At 45.4% G+C, this 22,954-nt stretch overlaps 3 protein-coding genes and 2 long non-coding RNA genes across 10 annotated transcripts; 2 read left to right on the top strand and 3 right to left on the bottom strand.

Moving 5' to 3' along the window:
* Positions 1-592: 592 nt before the first annotated feature.
* On the bottom strand, positions 593-15,095 carry dnm3b (dynamin 3b). 5 transcript variants are annotated; one of them, XM_088396094.1, is made up of 22 exons: positions 14,543-14,918; positions 14,062-14,192; positions 13,770-14,031; positions 13,077-13,150; positions 12,735-12,884; positions 12,034-12,237; positions 11,550-11,648; positions 11,279-11,439; positions 10,936-11,078; positions 10,693-10,828; positions 10,279-10,346; positions 10,010-10,148; positions 9,770-9,856; positions 9,579-9,649; positions 9,074-9,128; positions 7,456-7,569; positions 4,259-4,368; positions 3,873-3,987; positions 3,531-3,698; positions 3,208-3,443; positions 2,958-3,131; positions 593-2,265 (listed from the first exon to the last, which is right to left on the bottom strand). In XM_088396094.1, exons 3-22 carry the CDS (start codon positions 13,928-13,930, stop codon positions 2,223-2,225), a joined length of 2,508 nt encoding a protein of 835 aa, XP_088252220.1. In that variant the 5' UTR covers positions 13,931-14,031; positions 14,062-14,192; positions 14,543-14,918; the 3' UTR covers positions 593-2,222. The 5 variants fall into 5 exon arrangements, with proteins under 5 accessions (XP_088252220.1, XP_088252221.1, XP_088252222.1 ...); XM_088396095.1 differs by lacking the exon at positions 14,543-14,918 and adding an exon at positions 15,004-15,095 and having other exon boundaries at positions 13,770-14,192; XM_088396096.1 differs by lacking the exon at positions 14,062-14,192 and having other exon boundaries at positions 13,770-13,935; positions 14,543-14,919.
* On the bottom strand, positions 4,898-7,448 carry LOC148387979 (uncharacterized). The gene is made up of 2 exons (XR_015862544.1): positions 7,250-7,448; positions 4,898-7,162 (listed from the first exon to the last, which is right to left on the bottom strand). It is a non-coding gene; the product is annotated as an uncharacterized LOC148387979 (long non-coding RNA).
* LOC148387977 (uncharacterized) lies at positions 14,307-15,686 on the top strand. 2 transcript variants are annotated; one of them, XR_015862543.1, is made up of 3 exons: positions 14,307-14,714; positions 14,867-15,046; positions 15,498-15,686. It is a non-coding gene; the product is annotated as an uncharacterized LOC148387977 (long non-coding RNA). The 2 variants fall into 2 exon arrangements; XR_015862542.1 differs by having other exon boundaries at positions 14,330-14,714; positions 14,867-14,992.
* Positions 15,687-18,575: 2,889 nt separating this feature from the next.
* Positions 18,576-20,808, top strand: LOC148387976 (myocilin-like). Its single transcript, XM_088395555.1, has 3 exons — positions 18,576-19,132; positions 19,632-19,712; positions 19,790-20,808. Exons 1-3 carry the CDS (start codon positions 18,667-18,669, stop codon positions 20,581-20,583), a joined length of 1,341 nt encoding a protein of 446 aa, XP_088251681.1. The 5' UTR covers positions 18,576-18,666; the 3' UTR covers positions 20,584-20,808.
* A 178-nt stretch (positions 20,809-20,986) lies between these two features.
* LOC148387975 (polyisoprenoid diphosphate/phosphate phosphohydrolase PLPP6-like) lies at positions 20,987-22,880 on the bottom strand. The gene is made up of 2 exons (XM_088395558.1): positions 22,454-22,880; positions 20,987-21,429 (listed from the first exon to the last, which is right to left on the bottom strand). Exons 1-2 carry the CDS (start codon positions 22,824-22,826, stop codon positions 21,002-21,004), a joined length of 801 nt encoding a protein of 266 aa, XP_088251684.1. The 5' UTR covers positions 22,827-22,880; the 3' UTR covers positions 20,987-21,001.
* Positions 22,881-22,954: the final 74 nt, after the last annotated feature.

Below are 22,954 nucleotides of genomic sequence, written 5' to 3'. Positions count from 1 at the left end.
ACCAACGAACGAATCTGTGAGTGAATGAATCCCTCACTGAGTGAATCACTCACTGAGTGATTCGCATTTCCAGTTCACCGCGAGAACGGACGGATTCTAAAGAATCAGTTCATCTAAAAGAACTGGAATGCACATCACTACACGCTTTATTCACTTGCCAATGGCTACGCAGCTCAACGGCAGCGCACGTCAGTTTGGAGTTTATGTTAGGAGCACTCGTTTTAACGCTTATGTTAGCCCGGCAGGGGTAACTATTTGCAAAGTGTATCAAGAACCTGAATTGGTGACCGTCAGGTGTTCGAATTTAACGCACTTCCTATCAATACATCGAATTGTTTGATTGGAAGATCCAACCAAAATACTATGAGCAAAAAACACATTACCTGTCCAGGTTTACAACAACAACAACAACAACAATAACAAGTATAAGAATAATAAATAAATACAAGACTTCATTGTGGGCCTACCATTCAGACTGCAGTCTGCAGAATTCCAGCCCTTAATGCAATCATGTCTGATTGTTTTCAACATGCGATTTATTCTTGGTGTCACTAGATGGCGTGAGTCAAAGAGAGATCAGCAAGAGAAGGGGTCGCATCTATGTAGAATTTATGAATCGAACCTGCATGCTTTCAACGAAGCCGATGCATGCTGTTGAGAAGTACAACATTTTTATCATCATTATTTTATTGAGGAACATTACAGGGACACAGAAAATAACAATAGATGTGTTTTCCATGATGCTCTCTGACAAACATCTTACTACAAATGGAATCATTCATTGTTGTTCTTTACTTTTCTTATCATAGTCTGCAATTCTCTATCTATTTATTTAGCTTTGGCAATATAGAATTGTAATCCATGCCGGTAAGGCAGTCTAAATTGGATGTTGAGTGAATGGACAGAGAACCATTAAAGCGCTAGGATCCATTGTGAAGTCTTAAGAGTCCACAGGTACAGTATTTCCTTAACAATACCTATATACAGCAGAACCCGAACACAGTTTAGGAGCATATCCACATGAACAAAGTGACAGAGTAGCACTTGAACACCGACAATAGCTGCTTAAGATCTAACACAGATGCTGACTGAGCGACATTATGAGTGTGTGATTCAAAGAAAGAATATCGGGGATTGAGCAGTAAATAAATAGAGCGCTCGTCTTTCACGTGCGTTAGGTTGAGTGCTCGTCTTTCATGTGCATTAGGTTGGTTGGTTGGTTGGTTGCATGTTTCAAACCTGAGGTAAAGGCTGAAAGGGAAGATGTCAAATCATGCTATCTGTTAATCCGCAGGTAAACGTCGTTGCAGCCGCAACAACAGTCAGCATCTGAGTCTGAGCTTAAGGCATCGAGGGTCACAACTTTGACCATTGATACAGCACAGGTGGACACACACACCTATGACAAGGTTAAACGTCGTATTGAGGCTGTTTCGTATAGTGATACCGATGGTGCTCCTCAGCCTTGCTATGTGCGTATGGCTGCTACTACAACACACAAACATCTCACAAAAGTCCAATAGTAACTTTACCCCGAGGGTTTATGAGTCATCATGAACAGCTTTGAACATGAAAACAAATACAACTGAAACGGCAACAAACGTGCAGACAGCCTGCGTATGCATACGTGTTCTCGCACACACGCAATATTATTTGCACACAAACAAACGCACACGTACTAAGATACGACTTGCGTTCTTATAGAGAACATTAGGCTTATAATTAACACTTATGGGAGGGTTGTACAATCAATAAATACAAAGTGAATTGGAGTCTACATATGGGCAATTTATTCCCTCCCCCCTTCCACGCAAAGCACATTCACACACATACACTCCCATGCAATAAGAGACGCCATGCTGCATTTTGAAATGAATACGGCAGCACGCATTTTCATGTGGAAGCAGCAAGTTCTGGTGGTGGCTGACTTGGTGAGGGGTTGGGGGAAAAGAGGTATCGGTGAATGGATGATACTATAAGGTGGTTCTGTTAAAGCATACCTGGACCACAGGCGAGCAAGAAGCGCACATAAACACACACGCACACACCACAAGACAAGTACAATACTGTACATTGATATATGGACATGGTCAATTGGCAGGAGGGTCAAGGGGACAGACACCATTTGCACGAAGGAGAGTGGACAGGGCAGCAGAGCCATGGCTAAGAGAGAAGTGAGGAGGAATGAGGACGAGAGGAAGAAGAGCGACCCTTGAGGATGATTATGGCGGTACTTGTCTTGTAGGAGATGGCGGTGGTCGTCGACTTGAGTGAGGAGCAAACAGCCAACGAAAGACGGAAGGAGATGGGGAAAAAAGAAAAACAAGAGATTAATCGCAGTGTTTGTTAAAGCTCGATAAGGTTGTAAATGGAATGTTTGAATCTTCTAAAGGTCATAACATTTGGACAGTTAATGTCACAGAAAAAAACTGTCATCATGCATGCTATCAAATACTAGGACAAGAACCACAGAAAATCAAAGTATGGTATTACTCATATGAACAATGCACAGCAAAATCTGTTCTCTACATATAACCTTTTTTTGGGGGGTTTAAGAATATCTTGCATTTTTGATTGGCCCTCACATCTTATGACGGACGCCGTGACGTCGTTCAGCTCTTCTTTTACTCTTGCGTGGAAATTAGAAATGTATGAAATACTATTCAAAACATGTCTGTTGACTCAAATGTTATGATGTCAACAGTTTGACTTGGAACCATGAGAACAAAAACAAACTGCTTTGAAATAAAATGGTTAACCAGCATCCTGGAACAATTGAGCTTTAAAAAAATAAATGCTCTGTAGAATGAAGCTGATCATCGGCGAGCTAGGCTAATGCCAATACAAGACAGTCAATTGTCATTTCCCCATCACACGGCTCCGCAAAAATGTTTCCTTGCCTCGTAAAGCGCAAAGCTCAGCGTAAAACAAACACCACGTAGATTCTTGTGACTCACCTGGGAATGCTCGGAGGGGCCCTATTTGGGCGGCTGGGAGCCTGGGGGCTCTCAGCACTGTTGTTGAAGGGCCCCAGGGGACCTGGACGGTTTGGTGGTGGGGGGGCACCTCGAGGGCCTGGGCGCTGGCCTGCAGACATCCTCCTTGGGGCAGTGGGACTTGGAGGAGGTGATCTACAGTATGGGAGGTTTCCAATGTCAAGACAAAATAGTGCTGCATTTTCTCCAAAATAATTTTTTTTCTTCGTACCTGCGACCACCGCTTGTTCCCCCAACCCAGGAGTTGTCAACAGGGGGTGGCAGAGGAACGGTGATGGTGGTGGTAGAGATATCCCCAATGATAGCCAAGGCTTCTTTTAGGGCCTGGTGGGTCCTGAGCACCTCGTCCCTCCTCTGGGCCTGCTCTTGGGACTCATCCATCAGGGCATTCTGGTCTCCTGCAGAGTACAGCTGGGCCAGCAGGTCTGCATTGATGAACTCTTTCACCTAGCGGTAGAGAGAGGAAATGCAGGTTGAGGATTAAGCTGCAGACGAAAGTGCACGTAAAGTCTAGGAAGTTTGGTCCTTGTTTACATTATTGATCATGAGATGCATGATGGCCTTGGGCATGAGATCCCGGATACACTTGTTAACAATGGCCATGTAGGAGTCGACCAGGTTACGGATCGTTTCTACTTTACGCTCCAGCTGAGGGTCCATGGAGAAGTTATCTGAGGTGGTGGTGGAGGATTCGCTTTCGACCTTTGAGAATTTGGGAAGAAAATAATCCATTAAAATTCAAAGCACCCCATGCTGTGAAATTAAATGACAGAATTTACTCAAACATTATGAGAACTGGCACAAAGTAAACGAATGCAGATTACAACGGGTTTCTTTGGGTCGGTTGTAACAATCACTGAACAAAAGTGTGCTAACCGTGGTGGTCTTCTCAGGGTAGACCCCAGCACGTAACAGAGAAGACTTCCAGCTGTCCACATCATCCTGTGAGTCGCAAGCCAGTTCCAGAGTGCGATTGTCCTTGTACACATTCCTGGATGCCACGGCAGAACGTGCATAAAAATAAGTCGTTTGTGTCAAAGCACACTTGCGTCAATAAGACCAGTCATAAATCTTAACAAAGCACACACACTCAACCAAGTTGTATTCGCTACAAAAATGTAATTCGAGTTTAAACTTTGGAGATGAACCAACAGATTTTGCTGTTATAAAAAAAAAAAAAAGTACTCATAATCCAAAACAATTGTTTCAGAACTGGATATAACTACAATCACGATTTAGTTTTTGAAGCAGAGGTCGCTGACCTTGACTCTGTATTAAAAATGCAGAAAATGTGCTTGCTGGACATGAAACTCTTCTCGACGTCACGGACTTTCAGGTTGTCCAACGGGAGCATGTACTTTTTCTCTTTCTCCTGTAAACCAGAGCAAGGCCATTTGTTATTGTCTCACTTGTCAATTGCGCAATGACAATATTCTTGCGTGATGTTAGCAAGTGGCAGGCAAAAGTTGGGTTTTGGGGAGTAGACAGGGAGGGGGTGACGGGAGGGAGGAGGAATGGGGGAGAAATGAGAGTGGGAGGTAAAAGTGGGAGTGAGAGGGGGAAGAAAGAAAGAGAGAGAGAGAGAGAGAGAGAGAGAGAGAGAGAGAGAGAGAGAGAGAGCACATGTGGAAGTCATTATAGAGCGGGTCAGGACGCAGTCGTTGTTCACGGTGCGTTATACAAAAGAGAGCTGGGAGCTAAAAGCTGGACCAACTCGGGTGGTCAAGTCAGATGTAGAAAAGCGGCGGAGCCCCAAAATGTTGATCTTTTAAGATGCCAAGCTCAAGCACGGCCGTGGAGACGCAAGTGGGCTCATGACCGACGCTTTACGTTCATCATTTTTATCATTTATCCTCACCTCTTGTCTTTGATTTGATTATTTGTCTTTTCTTTTTTTTAAATTTTACTTTACTTTTATCCGTCCCTCCCCGCCTTACTCAGTAGTTTTTCAATATTTTTTCTTTCCATTCCAGAGGGGCCCACTTCCTGCCTGATTTTTTGGGGGAAGAAGGCGGGAGAGAGCGAGATTAAATGACAGCCTGGCGTTAAAATTCAACATCTGGTAGTGCTTAGCGGCGCTTGGAAAAGCAGAGGAGGAGGAGTGTGTTTGAAGTTGGAGAAAGACGGCGGGGTGAAGGAGGGAAGACTGAGCGGGAGATAAAGTACCAAACTGGATTTGGAGATTCGCTGATGGGCCGAGAAGAAATGGTAAATTCTTGCATATTTGAATTGAAACGAAAGAGGAGAGCGGGAGAAGACGAAACGTCGGTGGAGCCATTGGCGGCTTGTATTTCCAAAGGGGTCACCGCGTTCCATATATGGTCACGCTGGTCCCCTCCCTCTTTCTCTTGCTTCCTCTCTCCTTCTCACTCACCCCTCTTTCCCTCTTTTTTGAAATATCCCCTCCCTGAACGTGCAGCCAGTCTGTCCCAGTCGTCTGGGGCGAATATGCCACGTCAGGACTGGATACTCAAAATGGACCGTGAGGGGACCAGAGGTGCAGACAGACCTCTACTGACAAAATAAAGCCGCCCACCGAAAAGATGAGACAACTCTCCCGAGCCAATTGAGCTTTTAAGCGCTTTTGCTTGATGGGATGCTCGGTGCCAACATGGGAGGGCGCAGACGACACGAGCCGGCTGAAGCGACTGGAATGGCAGAAAACAGCAAAAAGGCCTGACGCCATACTCCGGCTCCGTCCACCCAGTGTTCAGACTACCTGTTCATTGTCATACTGGTGTACAGTAGTCTGCACATTGGTTAGACTGGGCATGGACCTTCTTCTGTCAGTCTGTCTGTCTGTCTGTCTGTCTTTCCGTATGTGTGCGTGGGTGTCTGTCTCCAAGCTACTTCTCCGTTTTCCACGTTGTACTTTTTAACGGAATTCATGTACTATATTTTGACCTCACATCTCCTTTTCCATTCATTTAGGGCTAATAAACATGAATCTGTTAACTCTTTCAGGAAATGGACATGAGGGTTAACATCTGGCTACTGAGTGATAATAGTCCAATGTTGATATTTCAAACAGTTTTAGGAGAGATGAATGCGCAGGCTCGTAGCCTAGCAGTCTGAGAAAGAGGTGGGGGGGGGGGGGGGGGCTTTGGTGCCTGCAAAGCATCAACCAAGAGCCAAAGGAGAGAGGGATAATCAATCAAGTGGAGCTTGCAAATACAGTCAGACTCAAACAAAATGATTTCAGTGGGTGGCCAAATGGACTTGGGTGATTTCACATAAAGGCACATGGATTTCTCGGGCACCAATGAGCATAGTAGCCTAGCAAAGAGAATTCTGTACAATACTCAGAATTTAGAAGCCCGTTGATAGTTCTTTAGAAAGTTTGTAGAATACTGAAAAGGTTCCGTAACTGTTTATACTTTGTTCATGAAGGAGTCTTCCTTTATATTGAGTTTTAAAATGTGGTGTTTCTCCTAACGGAATTTTGAAAGGCTGATGTTCGACAAGAACTTTCAGTTCCAATGCCAACCACACCAAGTGGAGACAAACACATGCATGTATGTGTATGTGACTGTCCAAAGTTCACAGAGTGTAAAACAGAAATATACAAGGCCAAGCTGGTGGAGTCTATAATTTCCTGCATTGCCACACTTAGGTATCAAATAACAATCTGAAGCCGCAATGCTGCGAGGCCTGCCTGCGTCCATTTATTTGGAGTGTCTGTGAGTGAACATGTGGTTGAGTTTGGGTTGTATCCAAATTTGCAAAGATGAAACAAATGTCTGAATTCCCAGTGCGGGGAAGAAAGAACTTATGGAACGTCAAAGAAAACCATGTCATACTTCCACATGTGAGACTATTTTAATACTCAATGATACTTTCACCAAATGACGATTTAACGTAGTGCCAATAAATGGCAAATAAATATTTTGTTTTGTAAAGAATGTTATTATTCTAGCTCTGCATCACAATCTGAAGAGGTTGCAGTGTGTCTGCCTATCTACACTTGCTGTGCAGAATCTCCTCCAACCTGTACAGCAGGCACAGACAGGCAGATAGGCAACAGCCAGCCAGCCAGCCAGCCAGCCAGCCAGCCAGCCAGCCAGCCAGCCAGCCAGCCAGCCAGCCAGCCAGCCAGCCAGCCAGCCAGCCAGCCAAGCGAGGCATCCAAGCATCTGGCCTGAGTGATTGCTGCTATTTTGACTATACTGTAATTACAGATGGAAATCATTAAATACACTTTTTAACTCAGATGTGAGTCATTTTATTTCAGGCATGTGCCATATTGTACTTACATACTTTTAGGATTTTAAAATGGCTCATTGGGGATCATTGGAGGCTCGAAACGCATCATCGTTGTGCGTCCACCTCGGCGGCCACAAAATATAGCCCTTGCCAAATAAATGTTTTGTCCACCGATTGACCTCCATCACCTTTGTGTTACGACACCATTTTAGCGCTACGATGTCCCCGCCCCCACACATTTGATCAAATATGTCACCTCGTCATCCTTGAACCAGGAGAGGCTCTCAGCAGTAAGCACAAACCAATACTCCTTGGCTCCTCCCTTCATGATGCTGATGTTGTTTATGGTCAGCCAGCCTTTACGAATGACCTGAAGAGGGCAAAAGGGTCAAAAGTTGTCATGAAAAAAAGAAACTCTTATTATTAAAAATGAAAAGCTGGAAGACAAGAAAAGGGATGAAGGACACAAGCTCTTCATTTGCTTGAAATTGCAATGAAATGTGCGCCGTGCTAATGGTTAGCTGTGTCAATGTGTGTTTGTGACTGTACAGCAGAGCACATTCAAAGAGGGTGTGGTGTGTTCCTCACAAGAAAAAGCAGTGTGAGCTTATTATTAAGTCATCCTTGTGTTAAGTGCTTCAGACAAACAATAGGACAAGAATTGTGTGTGTGAACTGTGTTAGTGACCCCACAAGGCCTGCGTAAACACGCCTGCAGGCACAGGGCCAAAGTGGTTATTGCTGTCAGTCGAGCAAGACACACTAAGGAGGTTACCCAAATCATTTCAAAGCTGCTGCTGCTGCTGCTGCTGCTGCTGCTGCTGCTGCTGCTGTCATTGACCTATTTGAGAAAGCTGCAGCAACACTGTGGACATAGGTCTTGCGACACCGTTTTTGTAGGTGTCCCAATACCTTTGCCCATTTGCATGACATAGTATGTCAAACACTAAGATTAGTGGATAAGATATTTTCATCAGCCCAATTCTTGGACATTTGTTTATTAGGCACCGCCTTATCGTCCGTGAGCTTTGCTGGGTGAGTGTTAGACAGCAAATTATTATTTGGTAATGTCTTACAATCAGGCCTGATGCAGGAGGAGAGGAGGCCTGCAACAAGGACCAATGGGGGGCTTTTAGAATAGAATAGAATAGAATAGAATAGAATAGAATAGAATAGAATAGAATAGAATAGAATAGAATAGAATAGAATAGAATAGAATAGAATAGAATAGAATAGAATAGAATAGAATAGAACTGAATTGAATTGAATTGAACTGAATTGAAATTAGTCCTGTAATAAGGAAATTCATTTTGTCAATTCATATAGTACTCTCTTAAACTTAAAATTAACTTCTAGAGGATTTAATCCAGTTAGGTCAAGTTGCTATGAAGGCAACAGTAGCAGAGAGCACCATACTTTGGGTAAATGCGTTATTGCAGGCACAAAGGATATTGCATAGCAGAACCCACAATGAGCAATACTCACCAACAGACACCCAAAAGAGGGCAGCTGACATTCTCACTAAGGGATGGGGATGAAATGCAAAGTGGCACCTTGATGACACAGGAGGGGTTCAAACAAAGGGAAAGGTCTCAACGACAACACTGATGGTGATGGTGGTGGCAAAAAGCAAATCCCGTGTGATTCGTAGAAACTGAAATAATAAGGCTAAACAAAAGCTGTCCAGTGCCCACTTAAAGACATAATGTAGTATAGTGCAAAATAACACACACGCATCTAAAAAAGAAAATAAATGCATATATGTTGTGTAAAATACAGCAGATGAACTCCAAGAAGAAAATATATGATAGCCTTTCCATGTTTTTCTGTCAATGAAGTGGCCATCCTACCCTATATGTTGGAGAAATCCCTCACCTGATTTGTTGCTGAACTTTGACTCTTGTTAGTCTGACTGCTTCTCTGCTGCGCACTGCAAAGTAGAAGTGGATGAAAGTAACAGTAAAGAGAGTGATGGAATCCTTATTACTGTCTAACTTGCGCAATTCCTATGAAAGGAGAAGTCAAGCCCAACACAAGAGAGGCAAGTCTACCCCTACACCATCAGAGACTCCTAAAGGCGGCCATTTTGGCACTTGTTGTTGACTGAACATGACATCACAGTTTCGCAACCAATCACGGCTCACAATTTCTCTGGAGCGGAGTCGTGATTGGTTGACAGCAAGTGACAAGATAGCTGCCGTCTGGGATGGATAAACAACTGGGCAATTGTGCTGCTTAAGTCAGAATGCTCAAACGCAACATTAATCAGAATGCCGTGGTTCGACTAGTGGGCCCACATGCAACATTTAGTTGTAAAGAAAATGTTGGGGTTGACTTCCCCTTTAAGGCTGACGTAAGTCTGTACAGTGCGAGTCTTTACTTTGCAAAGCCAATGAAGTCCTCATGGTTCGTGTTGATGTAAGAGAGCTGAATGTCTATCATCAGCAGAACCTGAAACAATCAAAGAGACTCCTTTGTTTATGCTTTCTAAGGAATAATGACATTTATTTGTACATAGTGAGGTTAGTTAGGTTGGTAATCTATGGATCACAAAACAAATCACGTTGTTACCTGCTCCTTCGCTCGACTTTCTCTGTCTCGGATATGAGAAGTCACAATTCTCTCTGTTTCCTCACGAAGCATCGGGAAACATTCCAACTGTAAACACATAATACACAGCGTGTCATTATTTCCATCTAATGACTGCTGATAAAGCACTTTTCCATCCCTGTTTTGGGTTCAAATTAAAATTTCAGTCTCTATGTTGTGGACAAGCTGCATTACACCAGAGTATAGAAATGTATGAATCACCTTGTTGGAACACTGGCGTACAGTGTTGATGAGTTCCTGGATGACCATATCCACACACTTGACACAAGGCTCCTTTAACTTGATGATCTGTTTCTTCACAATAGCTTCAAACGCCATGTCTGGAGTGAACAGCCCCGTCCTGCCACCCAACAAAAGACAGAGGGGAAAAAAATCAAACGTGTCTTTCAAAAATGTGGCTGCAGGAGAAACCCAAGAGAAAATGAAGCTTTTCCCCAAGGAAATGATATTTTCAGGTGTCTGGCTTGCACCTGATTCCGTGGATGTTCTTGATGGCATAACTGATCTCACGACGCATCTCCTTCTCATCACACTCCATCTACAAAGAATATTCAGACGGGTCCAGCGTGTGACTGACTGCCATTAAACAAAAAGCTCGAACGGTATGGCTGGAGCCATGTGTGGCACAAAGAACAAGGAGAGAAATGATTTTAAAAGAATATTAATAACTTCCATTCAGCTTGGCATTCAGTGTAATCATTTTGTCAAGGAATTACACAAGGAACCTTGTGGGAGTTAGAGCATCCAATCTTTTTCAAAAAGAAAAATCTCAAGGCCTTTTTATGGCCCGCGCAAAGTAATAAAAAAAACAACAACATGCAATTAAAATATGAACATCTAATATTGTTTACCGTCATTGTTTTATTCCAATGAATAAAGGTTACCTTGACCAGTTCAAAAGGGAAACGCTCGTGGAAGATGCGGTTGATTTTGGCTCCACCTGACAGCTCCACCGTGTCCACCTGGTCTCCTGACCCCTCGATCCTCTTCTCAAAGTCCACAGAGAACTGCTGCACCATCCTGAGGGGAAAAAAATGCATGAGCAGCAGTGGCGAAGGTATACTGTATAGACAGATTTTTTTTTTGCCCATTAATAATAGGATGGAAGTTAGTTCATGTGTACTGACTGCAACAGCTGCTTGGTTTTGCGGGATGGGTCATCTGGTCGGTATCCCCGGTATTCCTCGGCCTCCTTGTCCAGGGCCAACAGCTGGGACTGCAGCTTACTGCGAAAGGCTGGCAGGGTGTCTCGGATGTGGTTGGTCAGTTGCTACGGAAACATCGTTCCGTGAATATTCATTTTCAAAATGTTGTACATGTTTACGGTCAACAATGTATATACAATAAAGATCTGATTTGTTTTGCATTCCCCACAATGCTGCCTCATACAACGGTAGTGAGAAAAGAAATCTAGGCCAGTATCTTCTGAATCATGCAAAGTGCAATGCAATTAAATCTACGTCTGATCACCTCGTTGAGCACTTTCTGCAGACGCGGGGTGCCCATTTTGTCCGCCATGTGTCTGTAGGACGGATGAGAGAAAAAGAACTTTCTCTCTGCCTCCAGAGCTGCTTTGATATCTTTCTTCCCATCGATGTCCTTCTGACTGCGGTTCACCACACCAATATAGCCTGAAAACAAAACCACACAAATTGGACAAAATAATGACTGAGCCAGGAGGGGTGAGAGAGAGATTTTGAAAAAAGTAGCTTGGGTTGTGTGAAGGTCGTTGCTAACAAACCTCTTCTCAGTGGCAGCAACTTGTTCTCCAGCACATCACGGGCATCTGTGCCCTCGTCCATCAAGTCCAGTTTAGTGATCACCCCTATAGTCCTCAGACCTGTAGGACAAAATTAACCACGGCCTTGTTTACATGTTCAAAAAAAACAAAATCTGCTCCTCATCATCATTTATATTTTTAGACAATTAAAATTAGGGAAAAAAAGAAAACAAAACCCTTAAAAAATGCTTTGAAAATCCCAAATTTGAATGGAAGAGAAACTTTTTGCAATTTACATTTATAACGCTGACTAAAATGCTATGGTTAAAGCGTAATACTTCTCCATTTTTGTCAATTCCTATTATTAATGAGCTTTAAAAGTTGATTTGCGATTTATTTAATTTGGTATTGATGTGTCATCATGCACTCAATAAACACTTCATGACCCCCCCCCCACACTTCTTCATCCGTATCCGCCTACTCTTCTCGTTCATTCTGGCCTCACCTTGAGGATCAACATCCTTTGCCAGTTTAAGGGCATCCGAGTTAGCGAGATCAGTATTGGCCGGAGTGACGGCCAAAACAAGGCAGCTCTCCCTGGTGATGAACTGCATGATCATCTCCCGGATTTGCTGCTCGATGTCAACGGGCTGGTCTCCGACCGGCACCTTGGTGATCCCCGGCAAGTCGATGAGAGTCAAGTTGAGCACTGTTCAGCAGGAAAAGATGAGAACAAGACATTTGGAAGACTTGCTGAAAGTCTTCCAAGATGGTTTGCAATATCAACATGTATACTTTCAAATCGTACATCAATTCAATATGCAATGTGAAAATGCAATACAACAACCTTCATCTTAGACAAACTATTATTGACTTGACCATTGTAAAGCAAGAAATGTATTATCAAAACCGATTAGGTACAATGGCTCGCTTGTTCATGCTAAATGAAGTGTGACTTCAAATCAGGTACCATTTAGTGCACCCTCATAGGTGCACTTAATTGAGGTCAATCTTTTATCACCACCTTTCTATTCATGACAACAAAAGACGAATCAGGGCTGCGTGACAGTCCTCTATCGTTGTACTGTTGGATCAAGAAATCTTCCAAATACAAAAAAAAGACGAGAGCACGACTTGGATGACTCGTAGCGCGATGCAGTCAACAATGCCGTAAGTAGTGAAATTGAAGGAATTGTGGTTTCGCACCATTTGGGGAATACACGCGTAAGTTGATGGGAACAGGTGAGATGCCTTTGTTGGCACCGGTGACGCGGTCCGTCTCGGCTTCAATCTCCTGGCGAACCTCATCGAAATCTGTGAACTTCTTTCCTTTGCAGTGGAGAAATTCAGCCCATTCTGCCAAGACCGAGACCAATCGGTGGTGAGGGAGCCGTGTGTGAGAGGGAAAGATTGTCAGAGCGAGAGCAGGGAATAGAAAAAAAATGGCAGCATATAAATGACAAAAAGGGGGAGGGGGGCGTGCATTTGTCATTTTGTGAGTGTGCCAGCAGCATGTGTGCGTGCGTGCATAAATGTGTGGGAACCCACCTGCAGAAGCGCTGATAAGCTGCAGAACCAGGGGCCTGCGAGTGACGATGCCAGATCCACGGGGCAGAAAGTCCCTGCGACATCAGAATGCATCATGTCAACACCAAATCTCTTTAGAATGAACGAACATTTCTGAGTTTTAGGCAAGAGGCATCCACCCATTCACACTCACATTTACACCACCACAGAGTGGGAAGTGCACCCACGCAGCCTGCCTGCCTGCCTGCCTGGAAGTTAGTTGAGTGAACCACACAAGAATACAAGACATCATTTATGTCTACTACCTCTCTGACAATGTCAATCAATATTGAGAATTGTTACATTAATAAAAGCAGACAGAAAGAAAAGTGTCATGGGAAAAATTGGAGAAAATAATGTACAAAAATATCGTTTATGTCATCTAACAGGAGTGGCCCAAGCGGCTGCTGCTGCTGCTGCTGCTGCTGCTGCTGCTGCTGCTGCTGCTGCTGCTGCTGCTGCTGCTGCTGCTGCTGCATCCGAAATGTAAATCCAGCATGGCTCACGTAGTCACAAGATTGATCGTGGTGGGTGTGGTTAACGCACTTTCGACCTGGGCTGTCTCTATGCTGACTGTGAATGCTTTGAGCTCTGTAGGCCATGAGAGATTGGTCCCCATAGGCTTCTTATGTCACAAGGTCAAGAGATTATCCTATTTGCCGCGCTCAATTTTACCTGCCCACAAAGTTCTCCAGCACGGAGCTTTTTCCTGCACTCTGGCCGCCCACCACTGCGATTTGCGGCAGGTCCAGGTTGCATGCCTGGCCAATGGAGCTGAATGCATCTTGCAGCTTGTTGACCAGCGGGATCAACTCCTCCATGCCACGGTTTCCCATGGTGCCTTTGGACGGAGGGATCAGCGATTGGAGAGAGAAAGAGAGAGAGAGAAGCAGCCAGGGGGAGATAGAAAGAGAAGGAGAGAGAGAGAGAGAGAGAGAGAGAGAGGGAGAGAGAGAGAGAGAGAGAGGGAGAGGAGGGGGATGTGACGCTGCTATATTAGTCCAGGATACCGCGGTGCTTGTTGATGTAGTAAAGTCATCTAGCCACACGTTGCCCTGAGCCAAGAGAGGGTCGAACTGACTGCAGAAGAGGGGAGGACTGCAAGAAAGAAAGAGGGGGGAGAGAGCGAGAGAGAGAGAGAGAGGTAGAAAAGAAAGATATGAACAGAAAGGGACAGACAAATGCGCAGTTGCTTACCACCACTATCCCCCCCGCCGCCCCCTATCTCTCCTCCACACACGCAAACTCACGCGTAACGAGAGGCCTATCGATTCAAGGGCATTCGGTGGATGACGCTCTCTATCTTTTCATTGCTCAAGCTCATGCATCCTGCAAGGCCACATATGCCTCAAACGCCAAGTGAAGTGCCTTCGTCAGCATGCGCACCTCGTCAAATTGTTACGAAGGCGTTTACAAGTGACCACTGCGAGCGAGTCAGCTTATCTTACCTCGCCTCGGGACCTCCTCGGTGTCGCTGTCCAGTGCTGAAAGGACGCTCAGATCAGGAGGCGAAGAGGCTGCGAGCCTGCCTGCCTGCCTGCCTGCCTGCCTGCCCGCCTGCCCGCCTGCACGATTACACAAACGGCGCCACCTGCTATGGCGGCACTACGACGGCAAGATGTGCGCCTCCTGCGCATTAACTACTCTCCGGGCTTTGTGTCGTCACGCTCGGGGCCCCAACGTCTATCAGCGGGCTATCATTGCGGGCACAAATTCGCCGTCGTCGACAGATTAATCATTTTACCCTTCTCTCTCCCTCGCTCTGCCAGCAGAATCGCAGAGCGTCACGGCCTCTATGCAGCATATCGACGCGGCGCTGAGCCAATGAGATACGTCGAGAAGGGAGCGGAGGCGCGGAGGCGCGGAGCGGCGGCTCCCGGTTGGCTGGGAAGGTGCAGGTTAGGCCTACCTGAGTCCGCCCCCTGTTTACATCCGTGCGACTGGCTTGGCTTGTGAGTCATGCGGCACCGCTGCACACCGCCCCAACACGGGACGAGCAAAAAGCAGCTCGAGTATACATTGGAGTAGGTTACTTACAAATGCACCAGCAGTGTGTTGAAATAGCGCTAGAGGGCAGCAACGACCTGCCTGGAGCCGGTCGGTAACTGCTTTTCTGGTTGGTGGTGTTGAGCAATCATTTGTTAAATGGTCAATAGTTGATTCAGAAAAATTACCAAAGCGAAGGAAAACTATTTTCAATTCGAAAAAGCTTTTCATACAAGTATTCTTATTTCTAATAATAAAAAGAAGGTTCAAGCTCAACACATTTATTTTCAGTTTCAAGTTTTATTTTTTTCAAGAAAAAGTTTTTTTTTTTTTTAAGTAGTAGAACATTTTTTATTTTGTTTATTTGTGCTTGTGTGTGTTTCCTCTGGGTTCTCCGCTTTCCTCCCACATTCCAAGGACACCCATGGTAGGCCGGAGAGAGAGGGAGTGCGAGTGTTTGTCTATGTGTGCCCTGGCAACCGGTTCAGGGTGTCCCCCACCTTTCCTCAACTCCTTTTTTACTGCGGTATGTGGTGTGACAGCAGACGGGGTTCCTGGGTCAACGTTTGAGGTTCAAAAATAAAAGCTCCAACTTGACCACCTCAACCTGTTTGAAATGCATGACTCAGGGGTCACATACACAGGACCGGCCTCGGGTCACATTTAATGGTGTTTGACGTGCTTACAGGAGGTTGGGGGGGCACAGGTTACGGGTGACGTGCTAACATCTAACTTGAACGAGGAGTTTCTTATTGTATCTATATATACAGATGGAGGATATCAAATTGAAACGAAACCGTATTTGATCAACAATTCCGTTGCTCTACTAAGTATTCAAGGTCACAGTGACGCCTATCCCAGCAGACTTCACAGGAAAGGCAGCTTTCAAGCGCAATCAAATCAAATAAATCAAGTCTGAGGCCCTTTTGTTAGGTCCAGTGGGGCGGTGCAGTTACGAGGTGCTGGAACACTGAGTGCTTGACAACACACTTGGTGAAAACCAAAAATCCAGACTTGCACCCAAGTAAAACGTTACGCAATTCTTCACACATGCAAAAGCACGTCTGGTGGCTGTTACTAATACTTCATCAGTGACTGAAAATATTTTTTTTTTTAAAAAAGCAAAAATATCTGATCAAAAGTGACATATTATACAAGTGTACAGGTTAGCATTTTCCTGGACTGACTGAGTTTTTCCTCTGTTTTTGTGAAACGGTAATGTCCCCAGCTGCCCTTCTTTCTTTTTCCTTTCACGTGAGATGATATAACTCATTATTCATACAAATACAGGCAATGTAAGGTCCCTGCAGCTTAAAACAGTCTCATTGCAGGTTTTGTCATTGCTGCCACTATAATAATGAGGGCTTCAATTTCTCCATCTGGTACCATCACAATAGCCCAAATGTTCAAAACAATGACATCAGTCAGATGTCGACTGTGACGATTTTACCAGGGCGAGCTGGACATATAGGTATCATCGTGGTCCAAACCTGCTCGGATTGTTTGTGTCATATTTTGAACAGAACGCAGGGATAGGGTCGGTCGGGCGAGTAGCGATACCCGGTATTGGCGTCACTGCCGATACCAGCCTTATTTCAAGGTATCGGCACTCCTCTTTGAAATTTTCTGTCATTGTTTTCTTTGTTTTTAATGTATCCAAAGAATTAACGGCACTTAGTATCGGTATCAGAGACTAATTAGTAAATAATGGAGTACTCTTATTGGTAGCGGTCTGAAAAAAAGTGGTATCGAAAACATCCCTAATAAAAATCTTGGGAGCAATAGAAAGTTAACGAGATATTGTGGTTGAAAATAACGTTTACATAACTAAAACATGCGACTTAGAAAAATGTTATCGAGAATTTCCTATTACCGAGGAAATACAACAAAAGAAGATGTGCGATCCGCACTTTTGGAAAATAACAAACGAGCCGGAGTCATCATTTTTTCAACTACTGTGATGTTGGAAAAGAAAAACACACATCTCATGGCAAAAACACTGCTGACTGCCATGTCCATGCCATGTGCCATAAACACATATAGGTTAACAAAACACAGATGTGCAGCGCAAACTAGTGGTCGGAAACTAGCTGGATTTATGGCAAATGTGTTGTAATCGTTACGGAGGAGAACGTATTGACAAAGAAGCCAAAGGAAAGTGTGAACATGCATGTTTGTGAGGACATTTACCTTCAACAGGGATGTAATCATCATTTCCTCCCACTGCTCGAGAGAATCTGAATGAGTCCCAGATGTCTCACAAAAAGTCATGAGGTACAAGAAGAAGTTTAGAATTTCATTCAAATGCAAATATTGGCTTTACAAAGTGACATAACAGCACCTGGTTCTTATAAATAAAAACTAACTATGCTAAAAAAAAAACCAATTCTAAAATGATTACAACTTTGAACAAGATATGCCAAAAGTTTCAAAAAGATTCTAATCAGAATGTAATTCATTAATCTTAGATCACCAATAAAGTTTGCATATACATACAATATGATTGCAAACTAGTTTGTTGTATTGCCTGAAGAATAAATATTGTCAGGTTCAGGGGTGGAGCATGGAGCAGGACGACCAAGTGCAGCTTGGACCAGCTTGGTTTATTGAGGGAAAAGGGAAGTGGAACGAGGCATCGAGGGAAACGGACGAGAACTGGCAAACTAATAACATGACAGACTGACCGACCGACAGGGATGGCAAACAGAAACAGACTCGAAACCGACAGGAACCACAAGGACAGCAAACGTGACGACATCGACCATCCGACAGGGTGTGAGGGCCAGGCAGACAGGACTTATATACACGACAGGTAACGAGAGAGAGAGAGGCAGGTGGGAATAATCACACTGATCATGGGCACACAGGAGGGGAGGGGCGAGCACACAGACACACGAACAGAGCTATGAAACGATCGGGGACGAGTCCTGACAAATATCATTTTAATATATGTTATATATTGCAGTTGGAGTTATAATCATATATTTAAAGCACGTCATGGGCAAGAAAAGTCTACGTTTTGGTTGGGAGAAGGGAATAACAATTGATCCTTTCCGAGAAACCATCCTCCACACCTGTGTCAGTCTACCCGCCTACTTTTGGAGCAGATGGGCGAGTCGGCCTTGCGTTATGGAAAACACAATGTCAAAGCACGTCCACAAATTCCTCGATGTTTAGCCTCCAGCGCCCATCTCCTACAATCATCAGCATTTACCGTAAATCGCACTGTGGTTGGACGTTCAAATGATTACAACATTGCAGCTGATAATAAGTAGATGCAGAAAGGATGCTCTCCAGTCAAAATATCCTGCAAAGGCAGACCCACTGCTGAGAAAGCTCCAGGGAGGAAAAATACGCCAAACACGTGGCCAAACATCCCACACCCTCGGGCTGTTTTCCCTCTCTGGCACACTCCCCCTCCCTCCCTCCCTCCCCACACTGTGACAGTTACCCTTATAAATATCCCCGTCTCAGCATTGCTGTTCTTCAGACGGATCTGCACTGACAACAGCTGGAAGGAGCATAAAGTTGAGGTATTTACGTATATCTGGGTGAAAAAAAAAAAGATTCCATTTTACTTTGCAGAATGTGGCTCCAGGCGGCTCTCGTGTCGTTCCTCGTTTCGGCCAGCCGAGTTCAGGCTGAAGACCATGCGTCCCTGCGCCACTCCAACGATGCTGCCGGACGCTGTCAGTACACCTTCACTGTGTCCAGCCCCCAGGAGACCAGCTGCACCGGGGACAACGGGAGACCTGAGATGGAGGGAGTCCTGTCCCGGCTCACCCTGCTCGAGGCTCTGGTTAGCCGGCTGATAGCTGGAGCAGGTACCAGGAGTGATGCTGAGGTGGGCCTTCCAGAGACTTTCTCCCAGGTAACGGGGGAAAGAAACCAACCGAGAATGGACAAAGATCAACTGAGCGGGCAGATCCAGGAGCTCCGCAAGAGGGTGACGGAACTCAGCCACGAGACTGAAAGCCTCAGGCAGAAGCCCTGCCTGCAGACAATCCCCTTAGCAGACACTCGCAGAAAACTCAACCACAGACTTGCCAGTGGTAAAGCAAAAACCGGAATCAATGCTATGACACTGTTTCTCATTGAAATGACATCTTGAAAGGGGCAACAGGTCAGGTTGCGGTCTCCAGTTGAGTAAGGGCATTGGAATTCCCAACACAGTCTTCATTTACATTTTTGTCAGTCACGCATGTCTTGTTTACGTTTCTGTTTTCACGAATGCCACCGGGAAGTAACAGGGAACCTGCTGTGTACATAAAGAAATGCATCCCGCTGGCTTTACTTGCATCTTACTCGAGCTATAGCGTGTTGTGTCCCTCAAGGACCAATCAGTAGCAAATGTTTGCTGACCTGTGAATGAGAAGCTGAGTCCAAGCCTTTGAAGCAAACCGCGGGGCAATTTAGTGGACTCGGTGGAACCTTTAAGGGCCATAAGCTGTAAAGGTCCAACAGAGAAAAGCAGCGCCGTAGGAACACACAGGGAGTCCATTTACGTCCACCGGTTCAATAACGATGACCTTCCTTTTTTTTTCCCCACAGATCTTGGAAATGATTTCAGACACGATGCCTATCAAGAGATGAAGGCAGACGTGTCCGAAGCATCCCACCTGCTTCCTTCCAGTAAGCTTTTGTCAACGCGCTGGCATGTTTGAAAAGCACGCATCCACAAACATTGGTCCCGGTGATTTTGTTTTTAGGTTGCGGCGAGTTGCTCTCCGTGGAAGAGCCCGTGTTACACAGGAAAGCTGACGGTTTTGCAGGGAAGTACGGAGTTTGGCTGCAGGATCCCGAGCCTCAAGGAACTCAGTATAGCAACAAGACAGTGTGGCGTATGGATACAGTGGGCAAAGATGTGCGTCGGCTGTTTGCATACAAAGACATGAAGCAGTTCGCCCACGGCCCCCCCACGAAAATCCTACTCCTGCCCGAAGCGGTCGAGAGCACGGGAGCGACGATATACCGAGGCTCCCTCTACTACCAGCGTAAACTCAGCCGCACCCTGATCCGCTACGACCTGGCCTCGGAGAGCCTGGTATCGCGTCGGGATCTCCCTCACGCCGGCTTCCGCGGCCAGTACCCCTACTCGTGGGGGGGCTACACTGACATCGACCTGGCGGTAGACGAGCAAGGTCTGTGGGCCATCTACAGCACCAGCAAGGCAAAAGGCGCCATTGTGCTTTCTCAGCTGGACCCCGAGAACCTGGAAGTCAAGAGAAGCTGGGAGACCCAAATCAGGAAGAACACTGTGGCCAACGCCTTCATGATGTGCGCTCGTCTGTACACGGTGGCTAGTTACGCAGCGGTTACCACCACCATCAACCATGTGTTCGACACGGCCACCGACACGGGCCGCGACCTCTCTGTGCCCTTCGAAAATAAATACGGTTACAATAGCATGGTGGACTACAACCACGCCCAGCGAAAGCTCTTTGCCTGGGACAACTTCCACATGGTCAGCTATGACGTTCGAGTGGGTGGGGCTAGGAAGTGAAGATGACAGTGGAGAGAGTGGCATTCTTTTCCAAAACATCATCGTCACTCCCTTTGTTGCGCTGCTTTGCCACTTTGTCTCCGTTGCCACCACAAATCCTTACAGCCGAGTCGATAACTGGAAACTATTTTTCCACGATAGTATGTAGAACTTTAGCAGACATGGTAAAGAAGACACGAACCATTTCAGTCATTCATGTGTGGACAGTTCCTAATAAAATACAGATCATGTCCCACCTTTTGAAATCCAAATGGTACCGTTTATTTTTGAAACAAATGCGCAGTGTCATCACTGCCCATTTGGAGACGACTTCAATTGCTGTGGTCGGGATTACACTCCACCAAACACACTCCTGCAACCTAAGCGATCAAATAAGAGTCTTAAAAAAGAGAAAACAAACACATAACACAAAGGGTCTTTATTTGTCATGTGTCCAAGCGGCCATCCACAGTCGCCCGTAAACCTTGTTAAGTCTTTCCTGCAGCCTCATCAGCAGCAGGTCCTGCAGGCAGTCCCAAGTCACCCATAACCTTTCCACAAGGTCATACTGGCAGTAACCCATGAGCAAACCAAAGCCCACATCTGTCACGTAGTGGCGGGCCAGGAGCAGTCGGGACATGCTCACCAGGCCGGCCCATGCCAAGACTAACACTCGCATGGAGTTCGTGTCGACCAGTTGGGCTAAAAGGAAGCGGGCGCACATTGCCGCTCGTGTGGCGTGGCCTGAGGGGAAGGAGTAGCGCTCGATGAAGAAAGCGGAGAAGAGATCTGTGCGGTTCTGGGACGGCCTTCGACGTCTGATGGCAGTCTTGACGAGTCTGACCAAAAGCAGATCTAAAAGGAGTGCTGGGATGATGGAAAAAGATTGCATTTTAATGGCCGATTTGGCAATTTTTCTGAAATGGATAGTCAATTCCAAATGAAATGTAGTATTATTATTCTTACAATCATAATCATTATTATTAGAGATTCTTATTATTATTGACGTTAATATTCGAGAGAACGGGAGAGGGAGCTAGAGAGAGTGAGAGAGAGATTTGAATTTTTTTCTATTTGTAGTCATTGAGATTTTTTTCAATTCACTGATTCAAATTCCTCGTTTGTGTCTTACGTACGTACGTATTTTTTTCCCTACGACAATTAAGATTGTGATGATTAGAAATATGTTGAAGTCAAATACCGTTCAATGTCAAATGTCAACGACTTTGCCAAACTTAAATGTGTGCGTGCAAATCATTTCTAGCGGACGGATTGAAAATGATTTCCTCCCTCCCAAGAGCAAAACAAGAGGATGGATATTTCCAAAACACAGTCACTCCAATACGGCATACCCAGAATAGCTCTGGCATTTCTTCGCAGGACAATAGGCCGACCAGTGGCTTTTGTCTGTCATCCCAAATAATCTACACATGCAAATAAAGCGTCACTTGTGCTGTGTGCATGTCACTCAGTGAGTCACTCGTGTGGTGCCAGCTCAGAGAACAATTTTCCATGACTGGACTGACTTTTTCCTGTCACACACTGACACTCCACAGGCACAGCAAAGTCAACTCAACTGTGAAGTGATTTGACAATACATTTAGCGATTGTTGTTTTTCTACATCTTGGAAATGTATAAACCTGCACATTTTTGCATCGTGCAAGAGGAAAGTTCATTTGTGTGCAGGTTTCTTTTGATTCAAGTGAAGTACATTTCCATATGTAGTACTTTTTTGGACTTTGACTTATAGAGCAAGTACTTGTACTTTTATCACTCTTTTTTTAAATGTGGTTATTGGACACGCTATAAGTACAGCATGGAATTTTTGCCACCTCTATTGTGCGTAATTATGCAAATGAGAGCATTACAAAAAAGAAAAAGAAAACTCACCCAGGGCCAAATTGAGCATGATTTCCCGCTCGGCCACAGTGCGCCCGCAGAGGAGAGCGTAGAGAGTGCCGATGAGCCAGGGGATAACGTGCCCCGAGAACTCCACCAACCTCACCAGGGGTCGTATGCCACCCCAGGATGAATCCTCACAGGCGCACACGCCCAGTCGTTTGGACAACCACAGGTCGATGGCCAAAAAGAAGCGCAGCGTAATGGTGACTATCGGTTGGCTCAAGCTGACGGAAAGCTCCTCACTTGTTGCGAAGTAGGAACAATTGGAGGCCCGACGTCTACATTCCAATGATGATGATGATGATCGAGTTCCACATTGACTTCCACGGCAGCTATTCCGTCTGGACACGGCTGAGGACATGTTTTCGTTTGCTGTCCTCGGATATCGAGCAGCCCCCCCTTGCGTCGACCAGCACCTGCATGTGTCACATGGGCTGAGTCGCAACACAGACGTCAGTCAGTGTGGTCACATGATCCCTCACACAGTCC

This window comes from Syngnathus floridae, chromosome 14 (assembly GCF_059516105.1).
Source record: "Syngnathus floridae isolate MCC-2025c chromosome 14, RoL_Sflo_1.0, whole genome shotgun sequence".
NCBI classification, from domain to species: Eukaryota; Metazoa; Chordata; class Actinopteri; order Syngnathiformes; family Syngnathidae; genus Syngnathus; species Syngnathus floridae.
This window is presented reverse-complemented; position numbering and strand designations above follow the sequence as displayed.